Genomic DNA, 11,672 nt, shown 5'->3' on the forward strand with positions numbered 1-11,672 from the left:
GATGATTTTGCATTTGCAGCTGGATGACAATTTAAAGCATTAGCTGTCATTAGGAAGAATTGTCTCCGCAATTAACACTAAATTTAACAAATCAATGGTAGCAGATTTCCTGATTAGTGTCCTCAGTAGCATTCCTTCAGAGATGCTGCCTCAACCACACAGCACAACCTGCCTGGAGCACTGAAATACCCTATTGGCAAGTGCACCTAGGAGTCTACACAGCAAGTTCAACAAATTAATCCTTTAAATAAATAACTGTGACAATGAAGTTTTAATCAAGAGGAGATCTAAATACTGTACCCTGCTATGTATTGTTCATTAAACTTTATTACTGGAAAGTTACAACCTTGGTCTAATTTGGATGATCAGGTTATTTCTCTTTGCTGGCTGCAAGGGTACAGATGCAGCAGCATTTCAGATGTATTACTCCATTTTCTTAAAAACATTACTTGGTCAGAAGTTTCTGCTGTTTTTTTAAATCTATATGTATAGAAAAATAGGATTCATAAAATGCATTTATTACATTGCAGTATCTTCTGTTAAGATATTTTGCCTTGAAGGCAGAGGCATAGGTTTTTAGGAATGCTGGAAATTCATTAATAAATCTCTTTGAGTTTCTTTACATGTGTAGCTATCAGCTGAACTAAGAATTTGCCATTTGTTTTTTTCCATCTTCAAAGTTTAGGCAATTCCCTCACACACAGAGTGTACAGATATAGTACATGTAAAAATACTTTGAGAAATGTGTATTAATCTAATATACAACAAAATTTAAGTCTCCCTACAGTTAATACAGTGAGTGTAGTGGTTTGAGGACTAAACCAAAGCTTTAACCTGGAACAAGACTGGAAAGCTTGAACAGTCTACAATTAATCTCCAAGGATTAGTACCTTGCTGAGCCGGGATTCAAAGGCAAGGGAAGTGGAGGATTTGGAAGTCTTCATTCCTGTGGAGATGGTGGAAAGAGGTTTTCCTCTGTCAATCCCATGGCTCCCTTGCTTTGCTATTACACTCCAAGGCCTGGCACTACTCTTCATTTTCTTCCCAAGTAACTCAGTCTACAGACTCTTAAAACAAAAAAGAAAAGAAAAAAAATAAAATGTTTATATGTATTTATGCACTCATACAAAAATATAACTTATCTTTACGTGACCTGAAAGGACAAGAGAGATACCTGTATCTGGCATGAGTTTAAAGGGCTGAGAAGGCCATGCTAAACTTGATCCCCCCTCTCACATCAACACTAAGCCTAGAGAAACATTCAGAGCAGGTTACAACCACTTTTACTTTTCATACCAACTACAGGAGGAACATTAACTTTTTTGGGGACTGTTTAGGTCCCAAAACCTCTCTCAGACACAGCAGAACACCTGTGAATGTTGAAGGACAATGAAACAGTAACTGAGAACACTGAAACCCACAGCAATTTAAAGCAACCATGGGATAAAAGGAAAATTACTTATTTTACCATTAGATCCAGCATCTTCAACTGAAAAAACACTCACTTTCTAAAAGTCACATGAGAAGCAAGTTTCTTCAGATGGATGGAAAATATATCTTTAACTCATCAGAGTCTTCTAGAGGAGCAGCAGCTGATGTTGCATCAGTGATAAAAAGATGTTTCACAATACCAAGATTCACAAAACATAGTAAAAAAAAAATCAACTTCCTTGCAAAGATCCAGATCCACTATTCCTCAGAGATAAGCTTATGCAAGAGAGAAATCCTGCCAGGAATCAGCAAATAGACGTGATTTCCTTTTTTTGGATCCAGCTGAACACATTTCAGCTGCCAGCAGGAACAACTAGCCTGTCTCCCTCAGTAGGCTGACAGCTGCCAATTAAACAGCTCCCTCCACTCCTGCAGATCTAAACCCATACATTTTCACCAGCCATTGCCCAATCCAAGCCATAAGCAGAATAAAATAATTATTTGGATATTTTTTCAAGTCTCAACAGCCTACTGGGCTGGGAATGTGAAGGAGGGGAGGTAGCCTGATATCTCCTGTCCTCCCCCACTTCATATGAGCAACACTTTTCTTCATTTTCCAAAATAGACACAGGATGTAGCTGGAGCTCAGCCTCATGTAGGCAGAGGGTAACTTGCTCCTCGTCTGTTAAACAGGTAACCAGAATATCCACAGGTTTTTAGGAATACTGGAAATTCATTAATAAATCTCTTTGAATTTCTTTACATGTGCAACTATCAGCTGAACTAAGAATTTGCCATTTGTTTTTCTTCATCCTCAAAGTTTAGGCAATTTCCTCACCCACAGAGTGCCCAGTGCCTGGCAATGTGGTCAGAGGAAGAGTGAGCTTGGACAGAAACACCAAAGCAATTTATTAATTTATTCCTGGCTGAGTCAGGAGTGGCTCTGGTCACATTTTACATCTCATAATTTGCTTTGTACCTGATTTCGCCTTCATAAATAAGAGCATTTGCTGAATTCCCAGGACACAGATCTGTCGGGGGCCAAGGTGGATTTGACAGTGACAGCACCTTCCAGGTGCCACCACGGTCTGTTCAGGGAGCATTTCTGCACGGAGGTGAAGGCAATGTCAAGTGCTCAGCTGCTGTTCTACAGAGAACAAAGGCAGAGAGTGACATTCCCTCCATTTGTCCTTGGTGCCTTTTGCAGGGAGAGCTGTCTGCTCTCTACAGCAGTTCCCTAACAGCTCCTAAATAAAGGAATTAAAAAGTTAGTAGTTGCTAAGTATAGGCATTAGTCCATTAAAATTCTTAACACATCCAGTGAGGAGCCATCCACTGATCTCATTAAGAGTCTTTGGTGATGATTATGCTGATCACTGTTGTAAAGCCCTGACAGATGTGTAAACTATATTACAATAGATGATATTATTTAGCATTCCCACAGCTCATGATCCACCTTAGCAAGCTTTGGTGCTTTACAATATTTAAAAACCTTTCTTTTAACAGGCTCTTAATGCTTTTAACGGGCTTTTAACATTCACATACTTATATGGGTGAACAGGCAACTACACATGCAAACTCTCTTGCTGATTAGATCTCCAAATTATGCAAATTTGGGTTTTTTTGCAGATCCAGTGGTTGTACATACACTGCTTTATTATACCCTCTGGTTTTCTTCATAACTGTACCTCATATTTTCCTGCCTTAAGCTGTACAGATGCTGTCTTGATATCCAAAGGAATTTAATTTTGAGTCATCCATGACATTTTCAAGTTGCAGTGGAGTGATATGCTCATTAGACCATGACGTTAGGAGTAAAAGGAAGAGGTGGTTAAAAAAACCAAGCAAACAAACCAAACCCCAAGTTAAGAAATACAGCCAGTAGCCCGAGGCAAACTGGCTTTTTCATGTAAAGACAGCTGAATTATTTGCCATGTGGATTCAGTAACATTTTACTGCACTAAGCAGATGAAACTAAAATTGAGAAGAAATAACTGGATTTATTAGTGTTTATTATTAGTTTTCCATATATCTATAGGAGAACTGGCATTTGTAAAAGATGGAGTTAAGATTTCTCAGGTATTTGGCTAACCTGAATTTGCCTTGTAGATAAAGATTTCCATCTCTGAAGTGAGATTCCAAGACTTTCCACAAGCCTTATATGTACTTCAAAGCATCAAGCCAGGTTGCACACTTCCTAAGCTGCTTTCATTCCTAAGTAGGTGACACATATTTGAGTTATTAGAAGTACTGCTTCAGGAGTAGTGCAAAATAAAACTACTTAAAAAAAAAAAAAGTCCTGCAGTTCTTTGATGAGAGCAGAAAATCCATTCTCAGAGTCAACATCAGCTTTCTCCCTCCTTCAAATGCAATTTATTGCATTACAATGAAACAAAAAAACTAAAAAAAGCTCCATGGAAGGTGTGAGCAGTGGGGACAATGGAAAACCCTGAAGTTCAGCATCACAAAATTGCTCATGGAAAAAGTTCATGGTAGCAGTGAACCAAAATATTAACTCAGCTGTCCCAAATGTCTGCAGCCAGGCAGCAATCAGGACACTCAACACTGGCAAGGAGGTTTCTCTTACCCTGGTGTAGAAATAGCACATTTATTAAAAACATCAAATCCAGCTCTTATCTACTTGTGTTAGAAGTAACTGCTGTATTTTCACTAAATATGAGCCTTTCCTTCCACAAGGACCCCAGAGAGATTGATTTGATCTCTAGGCTACCCCCAGGGAGACTTGAAAGAGAAGCAGCTTTCCACAAGAGACACAACCAAGCTGTTTCTGCAAACACAGGGACAAAATTTTACACCCATTTTGTGTCAATAAATTTCAAATGAGAATTTTTTCACTTTTTGCACATTTCACAGGGAATTTTCCTTAAGAAGCAAACAGAATTACTGCCATCCTGAGATTCAAAGTCCTTCTTTGGCATCAGCCAAAGCAGGGAACTCTGCTGGCCAAACTAAATCCCTGTAGCATGTCCTGCTTGGAGGTGTACTCTGAAAATGAGGAAGTAACCCCATGCTGAAATAAATGAGGACTGGGCAAGATGTAACTTCAGTAAAATTGTTTACATGGCCAAGCACTTCCCCACTGCAGGGGTTTGGGGTTGGTTTTTAAAAAACCTTACACCCAAAAGTGGTGTGATGCAATGGTAATCAGGTTTACCAAAAATGTAACGTTGGTCCTGACAGAGCTGCTTCTCTCAGTAATCCTCAGAATTCCCTGCAGGCATCAGTCTTTAAAAATTCAGGCCATGCTATACAGTTCATCCTTTCTTACAGGTATTTTTAAAGGATATTTGGAATATGTTGATAAGGACTATTTTGGCAGTTGGCAGAAGTTCTGAAGTCAATTTTACTTGAAATTTTACTGTTTTATTAAAGGCTGAGAACCCAGACATTTCTTTATTAGTAAGTCCACATGCATTTATTAATAAAAGTCTTTAGAACCAGCCTAGGATGATTCCTATTTTATGGCTAGAAAAACTGTACTAAGAATTTATCCTAATTCACAGCAGTCAGCATCAGCAGAAACAACAGCAGGGCTCCAGGATCTTTAGACCTGGCTGTGGATCAAAGAGTTCTGTGGAATAAACTTCTAGGATACACATTCTGTTCACTATTAAAGGCTACTTTATTCTGAAGAACTAAAAGGGATAGGTTGATTTGAATGATGACAAGCAATATTATTTCACCAGTCAAGAAACCTAGGAGTTACACTATTAAATAAATAAAAATTATTAGCATATCTACAGAAATGAAATTACACAGACAAATCTCTGTTGGGGGATGGAAATCATCTGTAGCCCACATGTAATTGTTATACAGTTTAGGTTTTGGTGCCAATGTCTGTGTTTCAGGACTCAGCAGAACTCTCAGGTTAAGCAGAGTCATTCCCAAGATGCTTTGGGAAAAGGAATGAAATAAAGTTACGGAAACTCGCTACAGGATCTGGAGAGGAATGTGCCAATGGCAGCTTCACCAGGACCTGGGAATGCCCAGAAACCCTGAAGGATGAGGCCAGAGTCCCAATTGTGCAGCTACAACTCTCAAAGGATACAAGTGTGACTTTGATGGGTCAAACCCCACAGTCCCCAGTGCCATTTTCCTGTAATTCAGTTATTTTCATTACATCCAAAGGTCAGACCATTCCAGAAGCTTTATTACATGCACTCACAAATTCAAAGCACAATTTTCTTTTTCTTTTTTGTTGTAAAATCTGCATAATGCTTCTACTATTTTCCTTCTAATCAACTTCTGCTATTTTCAGACAAACTATCAACTGGAACATAGAAATATCTAGCAAGTTCAGTAAACTGTAAAGCATTTTCTAGTGGCACGTAGGAAGCTCTATGGCAGGATAGACAGCTGGGCTAAAATAGAATTCTTTTCTGCTTTTCACATCAATTAACTTTAAACAACAATTTTTAGGCTTGACAGATGCTTCCATATGACTCATCTTGATTTCTTAACCAATATTAGGAATCAAAGGTAAGCTGATAGTCCCAATACAGTAATTGGTAACGTGGAGATAAATGGCATGGAGAAGAATCTATTTGGAAATAAGATCAGGCTAAAAGATAAAAACAAATGTGGTCACCTTTAGCAGCTTTCCTCAGGCATCTGTTCCTTTTATCTCAGCAGGATTTCTGCGTCTATCCATTCTCTCTTTGCTTTAATTCCTGTTACCTTGCTTTTAGTATATTTGAGGCTCTCAGTGCAACCTTCCTCCATCACTCCTCTAAGCAGACATTTGCTGGATTCTTGCTGGTGAAAAGCTTAGCTTTAATTAGAATTGGATAAAAAAACCCACCAAAAAAAAACCCCAAGCCAGATCACCTGCTTCCACTCAAACACAACTCAGAAAAAAAATACCCATTTCCCAAAACCTCATCTCTAAGGCTCCTTTTGCTGCCCAGAAAGAATCAATTATAAACCTGACCCCAGACACTTCACAGTTTCCTTTGGTATACTTCAGCAGACTCTTTCCAATCTCATTTGCAGCTGATGTTTTGTGGTTTGCTGGTAGAGAACCAGAAGACAAGACATCACTTGGAAATTTTCATGTCCAGACAGCAGGGCAGATTTTGCTGGCTTTATTCATGCCTCAAGCAAAGATTGTTTCAGTGCTATTATTATTTTTCAACTTCTAAGAGTGAAGAAAATTGTATTATAATAAATCAACTAGGCAGCTGTAGAATCCAAGTGATTTTGCAAGGAGTTAAAAATGCTGTTAAATTTTAGACACAGAACTACAAAGAAATGAGGATACAGACATTCCCAAGGTCACCCATCTAGTCACTCTTTTGGGCTGTAGCTTGCTTTGCATTTTTGTTTTAATGGTTCTTCTGTAGAACTCTTAAACATCAAAAGAGCACTTTTACTGTGGCATTAGATGAGAATTTTCTTTCCAGGAGATTCAGCTCTACCTCTCCTCTATAAGCAACCTATTGCAGAGCTGGTTCCTTTCCTTCTCCTCATGGTGTCAGATAGAAACAGATAATGGAAACTCCCTTGAACTTCCCAAGGACAAAGTTTATCTGTGGTTACAGTGCTAAGTGACCAGCTCACATTTTTGTGTTAAGGCTTTTCTTGCTCATTTCCTTAGTGTGTTTTCAAAAATTCCCTACAAATGATATTTATTATGTAGCACACAAATGTACTAAATGGTTCCAGTGATGTCCAAAGTACACCAGAGATGGCCCAGGCAAGGACAGGTCCTGGCAGCCACACATGACAAGTTTCCAGCCATCAGCTGAGCCTCCAAAACCATCCCAACAAGGCTGCCAGAGGCCAGGCCAGCAATTGCAAAACTCCTTGTCTCAACATCATTCAAAATAAAATCCTCTTCCCACAGCAACCATTAGAATCATTGATGACTTTTTCAGGCATGGAGAGTACTGCAAAACCTTCTGCTCACCCTCCTCCACAGAAGCTCTCCCTGGAGTTTTGGATTTGTCAGCCTTTCACTGTTAGATCACATGAGAAAAATGCAGAAATCACAACAAAATCTTCATGTGTGTGCATGGATAAGGAATTATCATGGATAAGGAATTGATTCAGCTGCATTTCCCTTGTCCTTGTTCCATGCTGCTGGCCATTTATGAGACAGGAAAACACAGCTATCATTGCTGTCATCCAGCACAGTGACTGATGCTGGAAAACTAAGCCAAAGCTGTACTTGGAGGTATCTGGGAACATGCTTTTCCTGTATTTGAATTACACTGTTTGTACATAGATTCTCCATCTCCTCCTCCTCCTTCACATTGATTATCTAACCAGTCACCATTACATGGCTCAGAAGACAAATGCTGCTACCTCCTTATGACCCCTGATCTTATAAATGAGAGGACAAAGAAACAAAAATCCCAACCCAGCTGTAATTTTCTACTTGATGTGGCAATTCTGAATCACAAACATCATGTTACTGAAGGATGCACAGGAAGATTCAAGAAGGCTAAAAATGATGCATTGATTCAAAGCTCCCTTTTTCAAGTCACAACCATGTTATAATCATGAAGAATTAGGTCACTCTTGGCTTTCCCCAATATGACTCTGTCCCGAATAGATGGGTTTAATTCATGTTCAGTAAATTCAGGTTGAGAACAAAAATGTTTTAGAGCCATTTCAAGGCAGCTATTGCTCATTAATCCATGTTCTTTGAACTACTGTCCCAGTGAATATAGCACAAAGCAAGTGACACATTCGGCCACTTCATGTTTTGCTAACCCACAAGAAGGAAGAAAAGGAGCTTTCATTTCAGATAGAGCAAGAGGCATATAATTGCTGAAGAAATTAAGAATAATTACAAGTGGTTTGCCTGATAATTACCTGTCATTACAATTTTCTGTAGGGTAGATGCAACTACAAGAAAGAAAAGGAATGATGACTTTTTTGGGAATAGCAGAGATGCACAGCATGTGGCTACATGGTAATCCTGACTGGTACATACTGGTACAGAGACTGGCAGCTTCCCTGTCCCCTCAAGACCATGGAGGGATGATACCAGAGGCAACACATTCCATGGAATTCCACCCAATTCCATCCTCAGCTTCAGCACAGGGTCATCATACCCCCTCAGCCATGCAGTCTTCCCATGCCTTAGTTTTTCCATTTGTAAAATTGGGATAATAATTGCTCACTAAATAGGATATTTATCAAGATGGACTCATTTGTTTGCCTTGAAAAGGAACCCCACAGAAAAAAAAAGGCAAAAATTAGATAAATCAACATCTGTCATGCAGCACACAAGCAAGCAGCCTCACAGATTGCCACATGCTGGGATGTTTCCCTGACTCCCGTTTTCCATCCATCACAGTGCAGAGAAATAATTGAGATCTGGAAGCTATCCCTTAAGGAGATATTTATCTCCCATTAAAGTGCAGAATAGCTCACTTGAAGTTCATAAACCAGGAACTTTTGAGTGTTTATGAGCAACAGCGTGAACTTCTGACAGGAAGGGCTCTTTGCAAAGATGAGGACATAACTCCGAAGCTGCGGGAGAAACCAGAAGACTTCTGCATTTAAAAAATATTCATAACGAACAGGAACAGAACATACCTAAGCAACAGTACCCAACAGTTTGCAGCTGTGATTCTGGGGGCCACTGACAGACTGAATAACCCACTGTTGTGGGATACAAAATGAAATTAAATTGGTTTACAACTGCACAAGAAAGGGAAGGGGTAACACATAGCCATGTGCATGTTAAGATGAAGAATTTCTGAGGTAGTTACCTGTCCAACTGTGCAAACAACACTGCTTGAGCAAAATCAGGCATCCTCTCTCCTGCTGAGGTTACAGGGCAAAGAACACTTTAATTTAAAAAGAAACATGCAAACCAGAAAGGATCAGTAGGGGATATCTGGAACTGTACACAAGAGAAAAAGGTAGAGAATCTCTGTTCTCAAACCAGTTCTACCACTAATCCTTTACTGTCATATGCACAGGGCTTAATTAACATCTCTACAACTTTGCCATATTGTCTGCTCTATAAATGTTGTTATTATTACAATTGTTTCTATGACCAATCTTCCTCCACAATACAATTTTAAAGACAACAGTTGAGGTGCTGTAATGAAAGGGTTCTGCTGAGAACCTGACCAGCTCTGTGCCATGGGGCTGTAAAGGTACCTGGAGTGCCCCCAGTGCTCTCCCTGCTCCCACAGACATGAGCTGCCAAAGCTCCTGGCTCAGCAGCCCATTCCCTTCTGCCCTTCCTTGACTGGACTCATGCAGCAGCAGAGGAAACTGTGTTTGTGCTCCTGCTTCATTTCACTGTCAGGGAACGACTGTAAATTGCCAGAGGAGAAAGCAAGAACAGAAACAGATTCACCCCTTCCGTCATTAAATCTACGTAGCTGAGCAGGAGGAAAATACAGTAGCCAGCTCTCATAAGGGGACTTCTTTCTGTGGTTGTAATGGGTTTTAGACCACCTCCAGCCCATTTTCAGCTAACACAGTCTTGTTTACCTTATTTTTAATTAATTAAATTTAGTTTTACATTGAGATACTATGAAAAAGGTTTTTTTGAGCAAAGCAGGTTTGTCCACTCTACGAATACATTACTGATCCAAGAATCCTTCTAGAGAGAATACAGTTCCCACCATAAAAAAAATAATAGAATAAAATACTTACAGTAAAAGCTTGTCCTCTTTTCTGCATTAAAAAGAAAAGTGTCTTCCACTAGCTTCTGACAGCATGTGCAAGCCAGACTGAAAATTCAGGGCTTGAGTGCTTCCCTGAGAGGAAAACCACATTGCAGAGAGATACAGAGAGCTGCTTGAGAAATGATTCACACAGAGAAGTGAGCTGGCTCCACCAGCGCCTCGGCATTCAGCACACACACACACAGGCACTCGCTTACTCAGGGGAATGACAAATGTTATATTTTCATCAAAGCAAGGAGGATTTATGCAAGAAAGTAATTTGTAGCCTACGTCAAAAACACTGAGATGCTTCAACCCTTAAAGCAGATGAAGAGCTTCTTTCAGGGTCCCATCATCCCCAAGTGCAGGACTGGACACTGGGCAGAGCATAAACCACAAAATGGTCTGGATGATCCAATCAAGCAAAAACATGCGGCACAGACCACGGAGAAAGGGAAAGGAGGTGGCATAGAGAAAAGGCATTTTCAGAGGAAAACACAGAAGCAGCTTTCAAAAGCTTTTTCTATTCCACAATAATACATCCCCCAGAGTGCCAGGAATCACAGCCAGGACACCTTATGACATTTCCCTTGCCTCCATCATTGCTTCAACAAAGTGGAAAAGCGGGTGTAGGGAAGGAAGATGCACTAAAGCTTTTACAAAACTAACCAGAATCAGTCTCCTGAGCGACTTGAGCTGCCCAAGAGGGTCAATCTGTTCTTTATTTAGAAGAAAGCAAATAAAGGAAAAGAGCAAACAAATGCTTGCAAACATTCCTACTCCTTCAGATTTTTGAAAATAATTTCATGATTGAAAACAGGAAGAGAAAGGCCAGAGGTCTTAACAGAGTTAAAGGAAGCAGAGATAGTATCAAGTTGAAGGAGACAAAGGGGATGCAAATACATCAAATCCAAATTTCAAACAGAAAACCAACATGTTTAAAACAGGGCTTTTTGTCCAATTCTGTTCTAGAGAGGCTCTGATCACCCCCTGGTGTCTCTGACCAAAGACATTGAGCCTGTGACTACAGATCAGCGATTCTCCGTCCCAACAGTGTGAACCTGGTATTTAAGTAATGTTAATACTACAGTAGATGTTTCTAGTAGAGAAATAGGGAAGATTTATAATATTTAAAAAGTGTTGATGGATCTGAATAGTCCAACCTTACTGCAGCCCCCTTACTCGAGGTGCCAAAGAGGCCTGAAGGAAGCTGATGTTATGCCAAGAGTAAATTTGATTCAGCTCAGTGTTGGCACCACTACTATTATCATAGAGTAACCAAACCTTAAAAACAGACTGAGTCCAAGCCATGTCTTCTCTGAAGATTATGGATTTGGGATCCAACTTTCCTTAAGATCAACAAGCTCTTGCCTTATCTTAAAATGACAGAACAAGACAAAAGAGCACACCATGACTTATTTAGCACAGGATAAAGCTCTGTGTTTAGCAGGTCTCAAGCAGACATTATTAGTGTTAAGTGCCTAAATTTGGTCAGGTGCTATTCCAACTTTGCCAACATCCACAATGCATCAATCCTTCTATCCAGCCTATTTTGACAGTTTCTTCAATATCCGAGGTCAGGCT

The 11,672-nt window shown here is 39.8% G+C and overlaps 1 protein-coding gene across 3 annotated transcripts in view; it reads right to left on the minus strand.

Moving 5' to 3' along the window:
• The window catches only part of SPECC1 (sperm antigen with calponin homology and coiled-coil domains 1), an 87,417-nt gene that overhangs the window by 66,161 nt on the left and 9,584 nt on the right, over window positions 1–11,672 (minus strand). Inside the window, exons 1-2 of one of the 3 annotated variants that reach the window (XM_014254970.2) lie at window positions 10,078–10,470; window positions 891–1,067 (exon numbers count right to left, since the gene is read on the minus strand). In XM_014254970.2, coding sequence (XP_014110445.2) covers window positions 891–1,037 — 147 coding nt within the window. In that variant the 5' untranslated portion in view covers window positions 1,038–1,067; window positions 10,078–10,470. Of the gene's footprint in view, window positions 1–890; window positions 1,068–1,505; window positions 1,521–10,077; window positions 10,471–11,672 lie in introns of those variants that run through there. The other 2 variants (XM_088066044.1, XM_088066043.1) reach the window with 2 other exon arrangements.

This window comes from Pseudopodoces humilis, chromosome 23 (genome assembly GCF_049639895.1).
Source record: "Pseudopodoces humilis isolate 2021_Gansu_Grassland_sample_001 chromosome 23, ASM4963989v1, whole genome shotgun sequence".
Taxonomy (NCBI): domain Eukaryota; kingdom Metazoa; phylum Chordata; class Aves; order Passeriformes; family Paridae; genus Pseudopodoces; species Pseudopodoces humilis.